This window comes from Opisthocomus hoazin, chromosome 6 (assembly GCF_030867145.1).
Source record: "Opisthocomus hoazin isolate bOpiHoa1 chromosome 6, bOpiHoa1.hap1, whole genome shotgun sequence".
In the NCBI taxonomy this organism is placed as follows: Eukaryota; Metazoa; Chordata; class Aves; order Opisthocomiformes; family Opisthocomidae; genus Opisthocomus; species Opisthocomus hoazin.
Genome location: NC_134419.1, coordinates 67,240,306 through 67,255,421, shown reverse-complemented (window position 1 = coordinate 67,255,421; position 15,116 = coordinate 67,240,306). Strand labels below are relative to the sequence as shown.

The 15,116-nt window shown below is 43.3% G+C and overlaps 1 protein-coding gene across 1 annotated transcript in view; it reads right to left on the bottom strand.

Annotated features, from left to right (window-relative positions):
* The window catches only part of SORCS3 (sortilin related VPS10 domain containing receptor 3), a 334,020-nt gene that overhangs the window by 21,756 nt on the left and 297,148 nt on the right, over window positions 1-15,116 (bottom strand). Inside the window, exons 17-19 of the mRNA XM_075423696.1 lie at window positions 10,767-10,880; window positions 9,112-9,283; window positions 2,139-2,325 (exon numbers count right to left, since the gene is read on the bottom strand). Of these exons, the coding sequence (XP_075279811.1) occupies window positions 2,139-2,325; window positions 9,112-9,283; window positions 10,767-10,880 (473 nt within the window). The remainder of the gene's footprint in view (window positions 1-2,138; window positions 2,326-9,111; window positions 9,284-10,766; window positions 10,881-15,116) is intronic.

Here is a 15,116-nt window from a genome sequence, read left to right as displayed (position 1 = left end):
GTATCAATGCAAAGTTGTGTCTAATAAATGCAAATGTCGTGAACGAGTCCAGGGCATGAAGTCCAGAATTAAGAAGCCAGTTCCTCTCCAGAAAAAATAACATGTGTAAAGAATACTGAGGTTTTGTTTGTTAGCTTGTTTAAAGCTTTTGCTATTTCCATTGTTTTCCTTCCTGTTTAGTCTTTCGTTTTTACTGGTGCTGAATTTCAGCTGATAACTGCTGTGTATCAGACAGTGTTACTGAGTCTTTCTGGATGACACCTTTTAAAACACAGAAAACTGACAGGTTATCATTGTGAGGACAAAAGGACGAAATAAGAAAGTCAGATTTTTTTGTGGATAAGACATAAATTCTGTGAATTAATCTGTTGATTTTAACTCAGGTGACATTCTTGTGTTACCTCTAAGCTCTTCAAGCATGAAATCTTGGACACTAATCACTTCTCCACCTACTTGGATTACATGCATTTTGGAGAGCAAGAGCTGTTCTTTTACCACTGGAACATACAGCTCCAAGCACAACGGGACACGAATCTTGCTTTTGGCTCCTTAAGATTTGTTCTTTTTGGTTCCCCTTTCCCATAGGGTGTCTACCAGCAAGTCACTTCTGAAATCAAGTACTCTGGGTTCCCAAGAATAACAGGTTCCCCAAAGTATTTTGTGAAAGTGCATGCAAGAGGAAAACCAGTAACATCTTCAGTTCCTTTAAATGAAGAGATGAGCGACTTCACAGCAGATTCTAGAAAAGTGAAAAGTTGACTGACTGATAAAGCTACAGGGTAGAAAACTACTGTTGCTTGAAGCCAAAGAGTTTCTTCAGCACCGGATTCCAGCACCAGACAGATCGTATAATAACGGTGATTTGTATAGCAGACATTTCTGTCTGTACATCTGAGTTTCAAGGTCAAACATCCTATATTGACTAGTACATCCAAATATATTAAAAATCTCGTACTGAGGTATCGTCTTATTTCAGTGTTAGCATAAATGTAAATGCTTGCAAAATATTTCTGCAGTGATAATGAAGATAAGATGGCCACCTAAGAATGTTATAAAATTCAAAGGAGAGATCTGAGAGGCTGAAGAAAACAGGGTAGAGTAGAACAACCAGGCCAAGTGACTGCCCCTCGTTGCATTCTGCTCTAAAATCCTCACCATGAAAAAGAAGTTCCTATGAGAAAAATCAGATAATCCATACAACACTGGTTGCTATTACCAGGTAACCATCACTTTTGTCAGCTAATGGCCCAAGGTGAAGGAAAAAACAGTTAATGCTCTAATAACAGGTTGTTAAATGCAGTCATGATTGACTTTGAGGGAATTATGAGCATAATAAAAGCTTCAAGGAACATTTATTCCTTCACACAGGGAGCTTGAAATTAAGAAGAAGAAAAAAGTTCTTGAGTTTTGGAAATTTCTGACTTGCTTCCTTCCAGTAGAAAAGATCAAGCAAAAGATACGCTAGGAGACATGTGACAGGCTAAGGGGGAAGACAGATGTAGCTGTGAACACCATTAGGGGCAAAACCAATGAAGTGCATCTGAACACAGACAGAACTCTCTGCCCAGGAGGTCTATTAGTCTGAGAGCAGGACAAAGAACTGGAATCTTCCTGGTCTCATCCTGTGTTATGCACCCTCTGCTCTCTTCTGGGACTTTGAGAATGCCAGCTTGGGGCTCTCTATTTGAGTATGCTCATGAGACAAGTGGAGAGAAATAGCACTGATTCACCAAATAGGAGGGAAAAGTCAGGGATGTATGTCAAACACACGAAATATGAAAAGTAGCGCATTAGTCCTCAGTACATTCATATCCCAGGAAGTATGCTTAGCATAATGCTCTTGGTTTATTTAATAAACACTGTAAACTCCCAAATCCTGAATAACTGACTCAAAATTTAGTAGCTTAATCTAAACCTCTTGGTATTGGAAGCATATTGAAAACACAGATTTGGACTTTGTTTCATATACTGTTTGGTCTCTGATCCTTTCAGAAAGCCCAAGAAACATTTTCAGACTCTTCTCTGTATCTGTGAGGACTGCAAATACTTGTGCTAAAAGAAACTTCCCTTCACCTTCATTCAATTTTCAGTGAGGTTAGGTTTTTCATCCAAGGAATCCAGCAGCTGGAAGTACTTACAGACCACATGCAGAAAGAGGACAGCAGTGTCAGAGCCCAGGCTGTTCTCTGCATATGCCGTCACCTGAAAGATTCCAGCACTCTTATACACATGCCGGATGCCATCCTCAACAGGGCTGAAATTAGCATACGATACTGCAATGCCGTCTCCAAAATCAAGCTGAATGTTTGTCCTCTGGAGATCACCCTGCAACAGAGAAGGTTGTGTTAAGAAACTGGGCCGATAAGAGTGACTTATATTACCTTCCATCCCACTTCTCAGTTCCATTTTATTAGCATTGATACAAACTCATAACCAAAAAAGCCTAGCTTTGTTCTGTCATTCCCCAAAGGGGCCAGACTCACATCAACATCAGGTAATCACATACTAGCAATGCTTAGAAAAGCCAAACATTTATACCTGGAAAGAGATGTTATTCTGCGATACTGGGCTTAGAGATTTTGGGAGGGCAGAGTGCCAAACGTGCATAGATCAAGAGGACCATATTTGAATCCTCTAATACAATGCATGGTTGGGGATTATGTGCCACTGAAGTGGCCAGGGCTTTGCACAGCCTTTCGTTGACCGGGTGGTGTCCAACAAGTACCTCCATCAGAGGCAGTGAGACGGGAGGCACTACACTGACATTAGGCTAGATGCTAATTAGAGAGCAATACCCAGGTGTGCATGAGAGCATTGGGAACACTCTGGAGACAGGACAATGGTCGAAGTGGCTCTCCAAGATGTTCCAAAGAAAAACAACCTAGTCACTGAGATGCTGTAAGTATAGTTTAAGTTAGTTTTCCAGGCTTCCTGTACAGTCAGTGAGAGAAAGACAGACAGCAAGAGACCAACACATCCCACCCTAAGATAACTGAGACAGGTGACATGAATCATCTTCTGCAAATATTCATCCCTGGACCCTGATGACAGAGTCTAGATGACTAGTTTCAGTTAGACATGAACTTCAGGATGGCTGAATTTATACAGGTTAAGTCCCACACCGAGGACTGACAGATTTTGTCTAATGTCAGTCATAGGGCCTGGATACACAGCAGAATGAAGCAGACAACGAGAAAATCCCTTCTAGAATTACTGTCAATGATAGCTATTAAACAAAGGAGGGAACAACAAACAAGAGATTCAAGCATTGCAGGTACTGTCTAGAGGCAACTGCTGCACTGTTTTAATTTATACTGTGGTTTAAACCACAGTAGCCAAACTGTAGAAATGTCTGTTATTTCAGTTTTTGCAGCCTTACTTTATACTTGTCATCAGCTGACTAGAAGTAACACAAAACAAGGCTAATTTCAACAAAGCTAAAGCCCACTGCAGTGATTTCACTAAACTGAAATAAAACTACACCTCAAATTAAATCTCTGTAGCTTTCTGCATACATAGAAGATGTGTTGGCCCAAGTCATTTCCTTCCATGAAAGGTCTCAAATGTATTTATTACAGGTGAAGAAGATACCTCTACCTTTTGGCGATGCTCCTAGCTCAAAACTGAAACCAATCCTCAGATGTGTTGAGGATGAGAGTTAGATTCCAAAGCAAAAAAAAAAAAATTTTTCAAAAAATCTCCGCTCCTAGATTTAACTGTTTTGGTTTCTGTTTGTTTTGATTTTTTTAATAGGAAATTCAGAAATGTTTCATGGCCATCTCATAAAACCTGTTATAGCTCTAAGTTCACAGGCTTAGGATCAAAACTAAGGTGCAGTTCCAGTACAAACTGATGCAAGGGAGGGAAGCAACCATGCAACTCACAGCCAGTTTTGATGTTGTTTCAATCCCTTCACAGCCAGCTCAGCTCCTGCAGGGTCCTACATCCACTGGACTCACTGGAAAAGACCACTGAACTCACAGCTTTCACTAAAGCCTTCAGACCATGCAAACAAACTATAACTTCCTAGAAAAACTCTGCAGATCAGACAAAGTGAAAAGATTGCTTGGGACAACCACACCTGTGACAGTCCTTAAAAGTTTTAGAGCTGACACCACCAGCTTTCATCTGAGCAGTGGTTTTCAAGCTTACCTGTGTGTGGCAAAACACACGGCTTGCAGCCTAAATTCTGACTACAAATCTCACATCCATAAGCAATATTTCATACAGTCTGAACACATTCATACATAGCACAGATCCATTTTGGATCATGACCTCTTACCGTGCTAGGATGCAGTCAGAATAGTGGTTGGATCGTGGAAAAAGAGGTCCTTAAATCAGGATTAAATAGCTCACAGGGTGTTTTAAACCAAATGATCATCAACTGAGACCAAATGTCCACAACAAAGGCTCCCGCAGAGACAGAAACATCCATGAAAGGCAAGGAGACCCAGTTCTTGCCTCCCACTGACTCCAAACTCACAGGAGTTGCTGTCTTACTGGCAGCTGCCATCAACCTGTGTAAGTGGCAATGGCAGTACTGACACAGGCAGGATGCTGTGTTGTGTTACTGATCCCAGTCCTGAAAGTACACCTGATCTTGTCCTTTGGATGGAAACCTGGGAGCACAGACACGAAGCAAGACTACACTGCAGCAGATCCCCTGTGTGTATAATTATGACCACAGCATGCCTTACAGACTTCATCTGCCCCATAGGCCATGCCTGCATTAACAAATCAGCGTGTAGGCAGGATATTTTTCAGATGCGATTTTGCTTTGAGTGTGTACTTGAAATCTTCAGGTACACACCCATATAATCAAGGTTATTACATGTAGGTTTTGAAATATAGATATTTGGTTATGTATGTTAGATCTCTCTCCTTCCTTGATCCATCATTACCATTCCACAGGAGCCAGGGGAGTTTTGTCTATTGACTTTATCAGGGCACCATTTTCACCTCTGTCCTACTAGGATATTAAAACCACAATATAAACAAAGAAAAAAAAAACCAGAGAGGAATAAAGTGGGTAGGGACACTAAAACCTATCTAAAATATTGAGTAGCTAATAACACCATTTTGACAGAGGGTTCTTTAAGACACTCTAAAAAATCCTCTAGCAGGGGCAAAATTACACTCTTAGGATATTGTTATTTGACAGAAAGGTTCCCACAGCTTGTTAAACCTTTCAAAACCACTTCTCGAGGGAATATACTAAGATCACAAGTTCATCTCATATGGAAGATACTGAACAGAAGAGAAAAATTTGATCTGGGCTGGATTCATCACTGGTGACGTCAGGCTGAAATCTCTTGCACCCATCGTGGCAGCTCCTCTCTCATGCCTTACAATTCTTTTTTCTATTTCCTCCTTGCTTCTCCAATATCATTCTATCTGAAATGAGAAGGTTTGAAGCGGAGAAGCAGGAACAGACTTTTCGTGACTAAACAGTAGCAGATGATCTATCCACCCAGCTATGAGAGCTGGGTCTTCAAGGCAAAGCCTGCCCATCACACCAATCATGTTTTCCTTTTCCTTTCCATACCTCTTGGATACCATATATCCAGTATATAAAATACTAAAACAAGTGTGCTAGCCCCACACATGATGTCAGGTATTCTGGAATTTATGAATATAACTTAAAATAGAAATGAAGTGGAGGCATTTCAAATTGAAAAAAAATCATTGCTCCCATACATATTTGAGAGGTACATTTTATTGCTTTGAACCCCATAAACTACCAAAAGAGAATGAGCTAGAGGCTATCACAAAGACTGGAGCTCTGCATGCTGAAATCAGCGAGCAGGCAAAGGATAGTGAACGGGGTGGAGAGCAGTATTGCCATGGAACACCCCTTCAAAGGCATCTCCCCATCCAGACCAGGCTAGGAAAGATTTTCTGCCCAGAAGCCACACTAGCAAAGTGACAAAAACTGTAGAAACAGAAAAGTGGTTGAAATTTTGGCTTTCTGAAGTTAAGAGCTATATTTCATCTAACCACCCCCGCTTCGTGTGGGGGGTAGTGGAATGTATATACTTGACGTATTATGGTTTTTCTAATGAAGCTCTCAAATTGTTTGCATACAAATATGACATGGATGTGGTTATCTCTTTCTACAAACACAGTTTAGCAATATTCTAACAGATGTGCAGAGCTTCAGTACTTGCTCAAAGTTGTTCTTTGAATAGTCACTGTTTGCCTTCTCAGCTAGCTTGCAATTACAACCCTGTTTTAAAGCTTTGCCATCACCTTGTAATTACTGAAACAGGGAAGATGGGAGATGGCATAAGCAGAAGACAAGGGAACAGAACAGTTCAGTAACTGGAGCTGCCACATCAACAAATATTTAGGCCTGAGGGCAGTTTATGTACCCTCCAGAGGGGAGCTGGGGATGCATGAAAAAGATCAGGTGCAAAACTACATTCATAGCTCTAGTCAAGAATACTACTCTATATAACAGCAATTTGGCAGTCTATTATTCCTTTGTGCTCAAACTCAAACTTTGATTTAAAAAAAAGATTAAAAAAACTTCTTATCTGCTCATGTTCCCTCTCATGTACACACAGTCCAAATCACAGTCCAGCTCCATATTTCTAAAAACACAGCAAATTCATCAGTCATTCTGCATTCTCTTCTCTGTTGTGATTGCCATGCACATATTCTGAATTACCATTGTGAGTAATACTAATAAAGTTAAATCTATAAATTCTGAGAAATTTAGTTCTCAATTAACTATGATAAAGTTACACACAAAGGTGACACAAGCACCTTTGTCACACATACAGGTGAGTCACATCAATATGTTGAGGGTGTGTACTAGAAGGTAGAAAAGAACTGATGGCTAATCACAAAGTTGCTGATCAGGGTTAGTCTAAAACCGCAGGAAGGGTGAATGGAGACCACACAGAGGTATTCATCAGAGGGCTTGTCAGATCGCTGTTTGGCTCAGAAAGGGTGTGGAGACATAGGTGCAAAATAACCCACCAAGAAACAGAATGATCAGCAAAGGTGGAGGGAGGCAGGAATGAATCTGTATGACAGCAAGTTATGTAATAATTAAGACTTCTACAGAAATTGTTTCTTCCAAAGAACAAGGAATACTTTGATGACAATTCATTTGTCTCAGGTTCACACTGAAAAACTGGAATACTTTTGTCCAAAATCTCAGTGCTCTTGTTTTGTTTCCTTTTTCCTCTTAAAATGTCTATTCTTTTAAGAAACAAACTCAACACACAACTCTCTGTGGAATAAGCTGTTCACCCACAAAGACATGTTCTTGAAAATCCTCTTCCCTTAAAAAAAGTTTCAATGAAATGTTTTTCTAACTATCCTTATTTTTTAATAAAGGACACAAAGTGAACGCCTTCATATATTTATTCAGCTGCCTCTTCAATCTCTAAAGCCTTGTAAAGACTCCACTCTTCAGCTACCTTGACTGCTGCCTTATTCCCTATCTGTTTATCATTCTTTGTACGCAGCAGTTCTGCTTGAGTTCCTTAATAAATTACTACTAGATTCCTAATTTTGAGATTATGTCTGTTCTTTTCTGAACTCCCACTCACAGTGTCTATACAAATCGTCTTACCATGTCAAGTTTGCAGAATATAAAAGAATCAGCCAGGTAGGCAAGGACTCCCCTTTGTATAAAAGCAGAGCATGCATGAACCCCTGAGGAAATATGTAAAGAGGCCCTGTCAGATTAGTGTGGTCCCAATGAAACATTTGGTTACTGTGTAAGAATTTAAATAGAAGTGTGTGTTTTTAAAAAAATAACAAGGTATCATGAGACAAAACTTCTCCATGGCAGTACGCTCAGATTTACAATAGCTTCTTGTATTCTTCAAGGTCTAAGTTGCCAATGGAGGCTACTCCTGGGACTGGCAACACCAGGCTTGCACTGTTCTAATATGATTTCCTCAGAGACCTACTGCTGCTTGTTGTCAGAGCCAGGATACTTAGGGAACAGGCGTCTAGTCTGTCCTTGTGTTGTTATTCTTATGTTCACGACCATAACATGCCTGGCTTCCAGCTGTCTCCAGTATTGTCCCTAACAGAAGTACACAGGACAGAGTAGAAGGCAAAATTTACTTGTGGTTCTCCAACATCACCTCACTCCCCAGCTGTCCCTCCGGAGACACACAAAGATGTTAGAAGTAAGGTTCTGTGCCGACTCTTCCGTTTAAACAGAAAACAAATGTAACACAAGCCATTCTGGAAAAATCACTGTTGGACCTCCAATGACACCTTTCACAGGCAGTCAGACGCCAGCAGGGGAATGCAGCAGGTGCAAACACAGCAGGGCTTTTTGTGGTGTGGTCACATATATCTCTAAACACCAAACCAAATCACAGACCAGAAGAGGTATAAGATCATTTGAAAAAATCTTCCTGTCAGCCTGAATACACACCAGGTGCCTTCCTCAGCTATCCAGCCCTCCACTGAGCCACAAGCTTTGGTGACACAGGCTGCACCATACACGTTTGCCAAGCAGAGGGGTACCTGGCTCAGAGAGATCACCAGAAGTGCCACAATATTTTGATGCTTCAGGCACCAGCATGGCCTGATATCACTTCTGCTACTGTTGGCTACAGAGTGAATCATACCACATTATAAATAAAACGCATAAGGGTTAGGGAGCTCAGAGGTGGTTTGAAGAGGCTCAGTTCCTGCAAAACATAACTCACTGCTCCCCATGAGTTTGAAAATATTCCCCTGTTCTTAACCTTTCACTGCAAAGCTTCAGCTAAAGCTTTTCATCCCAGAAACAGAATTATTAAGCACAGGGACACTATTTCTGCCTCACAAACACCATAAACTGCAGTTCACTGGAGGCAGCAAGCAGCTAGTGGGGAAACGTATTTTTGTCTTTCTTCAGCATTGGCTTCATCACCATTGGTAGACATGATAACCGGCCAAATACTCCTTTGGCTTGACCCAGTATGATTGGTTTCTACATTTCACACAAACCCTCTTTCATTAGTTCTCTAAATCTCGGGAGTGTTCATTATTTCACGACCCCACCTGATCGCTGTTTTCCTCTCAGCAGCCTGACAGATAAAGGAAAAGAGTGTCAGTCCTGCCCCATAGTGAAAGGTTTGCTGAGTAACAAACCTCTTCCATAAGGATAATGAAGGTGGCATTGTGTCCCTGCTCCGTGACCAGCTTCCCATCAGTAGTGAGGATGTGCAGTCCCCGAGGTGCTTTTCCAGGGCATTTCTCCAACTTGGCCATGTACTTCTCTCGCAAGCCATCTGTGCAGTTGTTAGACACAATCCTTCGGTACCTGGGGAACAATAACAAAAGGAGATTGGGCTCACACAGTGGGCGGAAAAGTTCCTTTGTTTTGTTTTTGTTTTGTTGCTCCATATTAATGCATGTGTTTTTTCAAAGGCTAACTGCCTGTATGATTCCCTCACTGAAAGGAAGAATCAAAGAAATGTAACACTTCATTAAACTGGAGATAGCCAAACAAATCACAGTACAATCTTCTCCAGAGATTCTCAGCAGCATCACTGAGAGCAGTCACACATTGTAGAGGTGAATTATTCTGCCCAACTAAAAGGCAGAGAACTCCCCCAACTCCCCATGCCTGCAGGATTGCCCCCTGCATCTCAGCTTTTTAATTATGCTTTTTACTACATTTTGTCTGCCTCTACTGTGCTAGGAGGCACTTGGAATAACCTGCCAAGAGCTTTATCCAGTCCAATTTAAACATGATTCAAGGAATGGGTTTTTCTCTTGGCTCTTCTTGGAAGAGGTTAGCTAACTAGCAAGGCACTTGGTTATTCCTAGTGTTTTTGAGGAAGATTAACCCTTTGTAGTATTTTCACAGCAAAAATAAAGGATTGGTTAAGAAGACATAGACCCCAACTATTTTCTTATTGCTTTTTGTCAAGAGGGCTACAAGCAGTCATACTGGCCAGGGCTCGTGTAATTACATCCCATGTTTATAGCAACCTTTCAGCTGAAAGGGGGTCTCTGAGGTTAAGTGACTCCAGACTGCCAGCAGCCTCACTTTGTTCAGCCACCCACATCAACCAGCCATGAACAACTCTGTCGTAACAATCAAGCATGCAGGACCCATGACTCAGAAGCAGTCCTTGCAAAATCTTCAGGGCCTGCACTGCCTGAGAAGGAACACCACAATCTTGCACCAGCCAGTGCAAAGTTTCACAGTATTCTATGTACAATAGAATAGCATTTGCAAAGCAATACTACCATAAGCAACCAACACTTGCCATCTGTTCTGGGTAAAACCAAGGGAAACCAGCACATGTAGCTTGCCTGAAATCTCAAGGCATTGTATATACAGAGTGAAAATGGCAGAGGAAAAAAAAAAAGAGGCTAAAAATTGCTCATCTGAGCCTTCCCGGAAGCTGTTTTAAATAGGAGATGTAAGATACGAAGAGGTTCAATGAAAAATGATGTGAAATACCTTGAACCTGTCCTTTTCAATGTTCAGCTGTCTCTCAGATAGACCTTCTTGATGCGTATTTTAATTCTGCAGCAAAGGGGAGCTCCAAGTCTAGGCTCCAGGGATCATACATCACTTGATAGCAATACAATATCTACATGTCACTTATGTTAATGCGCTTCTCTCTGCCTCTGAGGAATGAGGCAATGTTCCATACAGATGCTGCTGCAAACATTACCTCATGAATAAGATTGGAAATGAGCCAGGCGGGATGCAGAGAAAAAAGAACCATCCAGGTTCTCTTGTTTACTGCAAGGTCACCAAAACCAGAGAGACTGCAAGGTTCACTTACCCAGTACTGTTCAAGTAGCTCTGACCAATGCTGCAATCCTTGGACAAGGAGGATGGGCTGAACCAGAAGGCTGGGACACACTGGTTGTTGCTGTGCCTCTCATACCCGTAGTCACTATGGAGACAAGTCATGAATGCATCACTGTACTTATTCACTAGATTTACCTCAGAGCTTTAGGTGATGTCTTTGTTCCCCAAAGCATGTGTCTGTTGGTGGCTCTCTGCTGGATGGCATGACATCACAGACTGGGCTTATCCAGAGACTAGTGCTTTATTAGTTTGAGAGGCAGGAACAGAGTTATGTGATACCTGACAATACAACAATTACCAACCTTGCAGAGCACTGGAGGACTTGTGTTTCATTTGGTAACAAAACACGGGCAGACACAGAAATAAAATTATATTGTTAATTTCTTTTCCCATTAATATCTAATAAGTTCACTTGTTGGGTTCTTTTGGTTGACTTGATTTTTGCAGTCTTTGCTTTCAGAGTAAACCAGATTAACTCCAAGATCTAATACCACTTTTTCCCAATGAAGCAGTCAGGAACAGAAAACGCTAGGAGCACTTCCTGAACAACTAGTCAAGGTATGTATATTTACATACATTAAGGGCCTCCATGACATTTGACTGAGCTATAATTGGCCCAAAAGAAAAATATGACTGATGTTTTCCTAACACTAAACTAAAATGTCAGTGATAGAAGGCAGACTAGGGAAATGTGGCCCCTCTCCAGAAGGAAGCTGAAGACCTGGTTACCCGGGATGTGGAGAAAGCTGAGGTGCTTAACGACTTTTTTGCCTCAGTCTTCAACAGCAAGTACTCTAGCCACATCGTCCAAGTTGCAGAAGGCAAAGGCGGGGACTGGGAGAATGAAGAACCACCCACTGTAGGAGACCAGATTCGAGACTGCCTAAGGAACCTGAAGGTGCAGAAGTCCATGGGGCCTGATGAGATGCATCCGTGGGTCCTGAGGGAACTGGCGGACAACGTTGCCAAACCACTCTCCATCATATCTGAGAGGTCGTGGCAGTCTGGGGAGGTCCCCACTGACTGGAGAAGGGGCAACATCACCCCCATTTTTAAAAACAGAAAAAAGGAATACCCTGGAAATTACAGGCCAATCAGTCTCACCTCTGTGCCTGACAAGATAATGGAGCAGATCCTCCTCAAAACCATGTTAAGGCACATGGATAACAAGGAGGTGACTGGAGACAGCCAACAGGGCTTCACCAAGGGCACATCATGCCTGATCAACGTGGTAGCCTTCTATGATGGTGTTACAGCATTGACGCACAAAGGGCGGGCAACTGACATAGTCTACCTGGACTTGTGAAAGGCATTCAACACTGTCCTGCATGATGTCCTTGTCTCTAAATAGGAATGACACGGATTTGACAGATGGACCACTAGTTGGATAAGGCACTGGCTCGATGGACGCACTCCAAGTGTTGCAGTCAATGGCTTGATGTCCAGGTGGAGATTAGTGATGAGTGGTATGCCTCAGAGGTTGGTACTGGGGCCGGTGCTGTTTAATATCTTTATTGGTGACATGGACAGTGGCACCGAGTGCACCCTCAGCAAGTTTGCCGATGACACCAAGCTGTATGGTGTGGTTGACACACTGGACGGAAGGGATGCCATGCAGAGGGACCTTGACAGGCTGGAGAAGTGGGACTGCGTGAACCGCATGAAGATCAACAAGGCCAAGAGCAAGGTCCTGCACATGGGTCGGGGAAATCCCAAACACAAGTACAGGCTGGGCCGAGAGTGTCTCAAAAGCAGCCCTGAGGAGAAGGACTTGGGGGTATTGGTGGATGAGAAGCTCAACATGAGCTGACAATGTATGCTTGCAGCCCAGAAAGCCAACCGTATCCTGGGCTGCATCAAGAGAAGCATGGCCAGCAGGTCAAGGGAGGGGATTCTTCCCCTTTACTCTGCTCTGGCGAGACCCCACCTGGAGTCCTGCGTCCAGCTCTGGAGCCCCCAACATAAGAAGGACATGGATGTGTTGGAGCGGGTCCAGAGGAGGGCCACAAAGATGATCAGAGGGCTGGAGTACCTCTCCTAGGAGGTCAGGCTGAGGGAGCTGGGGCTGTTCAGCCTGGAGATGAGAAGGCTCCAGGGTGACCTTTTAGTAGCCTTCCAGTACCTGAAGGGGGCTTACAGGAAGGATGGAGAGGGACTTTTCATAAGCATGTGTAGTGCTAGGACAAGGGGGAATGGCTGTAAACTAAAAGAGGGCAGATTTAGACTAGATATTAGGAAGAAATTCTTCACCATGAGGGTGGTGAAACACTAGCACACGTTGCCCAGAGAAGCTGTGGCTGCCTCCTCCCTGGCAGTGTTCAAGGCCAGCTTGGGTGAAGCTCTGAGCAGCCTGGTCTAGTGGAAGATGCGCCTGCTCATGGCAGGGGGAATGAAACCAGACAGTCTTTAAGGTCCCTTCCAACCCTTACCACTGTATGATTCTATGACCCCTCAGGGGTCAGCACTGGGCCCAGTCTTGCTCAACTTCTTCATCAATGACCTGGATGAAGAGTTAGAATGTACCCTCAACAAGTTTGCTGATGACACCAAACTGGGAGGAGTGGTGGATACACCAGAAGGCTGTGCTGCCATTCAGCGTGACCTGGACAGGCTGGAAAATTTTTCAGAGAGGAGCCTGATGAAGTGCAACAAGGGCAAGTGCAGGGTCCTGCACCTGGGGAGGAACAACCCCATGCATCAGTACAGGCTTGGGGAAGACCTGCTGGAGAGCAGCTCTGTGGAGAGGGACCTGGGTGTCCTGGTGGACAACAGGTTAACCATGAGCCAGCAGTGTGCCTTGGTTGCCAAAAAGCCAATGGCATCCTGGGGTGCATTAGGAGGAGTGTGGCCAGCAGGTAGAGGGAGGTTCTCCTTCCCCTCTACACTGCCCTAGTGAGGCCTCATCTGGAGTACTCTGTCCAGTTCTGGGCTCCCCAGTTCAAGAAAGATGAAGAGCTACTGGAGAGAGTCCAACGGAGGGCTACGAGGATGGTGAGGGGACTGGAGCATCTCTCCTACGAGGAGAGGCTGAGGGAGCTGGGCTTGTTCAGCCTGAAGAACAGAAGACTGAGAGGGGACCTAATATATGTTTACAAATATCTCAAGGGTGGGTGTCAGGAGGATGGGGCCAAACTCTTTTCAGTGGTGCCCAGTGACAGGACAAGGGGCAATGGGCACAAACTGAAGCACAGGAAGTTCCATCTGAACATGAGGAAGAACTTCTTCCCTCTGAGGGTGACGGAGCACTGGAACAGGCTTCCCGGGGAGGTTGTGGAGTCTCCTTCTTTGGAGATATTCAAGACCCGCCTGGACAAGGTCCTGTGCAGCCTGCTGTAGGTGACCCTGCTTCGGCAGGAGGGTTGGACTAGATGACCCACAGAGGTCCCTTCCAACCCCAAACATTCTGTGATTCTGTGATTCTATGAAAACAACACAGTCAACTTGGTAGTCTAAAGATTACAAGCTATTGTGTCATGTGGGGAAGGTAATCCAGGGTATTGATGCTTCCTTGGACCGCCAGAGTGGAAGTGTATACAACCACATCCAAGACTTCTTTTTACAGCTGCCTTTGCATGCTAGTATAATGATTAAGCAATACGACTAATCCAAAGCTTTCCATAAGTTTTAATAGGCTCTGGATCACGTTTCTACGCATAGCCTTTATTAGTAGGATGGATTCAAGGGGAAAATAAAAAGAGATTCTGGCTTTTTTGCCTGAAGCAGGTTAACACATGCCAACAAACAAAGAGACTACAGAAGCCACTGCCTTGAAAGCTCTCTGTGCCCTTTAGGACACTGAGTTTTATCCTTCCCCTATTCAGAATCTGAATTGCCAACAGAAAGTCTCTAGGAAGAGCTCTGGTGAGACAAAATTGTGCTACGTCCCCAATGACCCAGGCTGCTACCGTTTCTTTTTTGGAGGGCAAAAAATCTGAAAGCTGCTTTAAAAGGTTCAGAGATTCCCTAATGCTCTTTCTCTCAACATTCAATTTAATCATTCTCAGAGGGTCCGACCTGCACAGTCAAAAATGCCTGGCAGTGACTTGGTAATTAAAAATATTCAGGAGGAGCTATACTTTGCCCCAAAGAAGAAAAGAGCTGCATAAATATTTAATAAAATTAAAGACACCATTGCTGTATGCCCTCAAGGTTTTGTGCTTGTTCATTAACTTCTGGTAAATGTATATTAAAAACTTGCATGCTGCCCACCTTCCTTCTCATAAGCCCCAGGGTTTGCATAAGTTAAGGAAATAATCAAGTCCTGCTGCTGCGCTGTCTTTCTCAGGAAAGCTGTCTTGACAGAGTAAATAAAGAAGCAGGA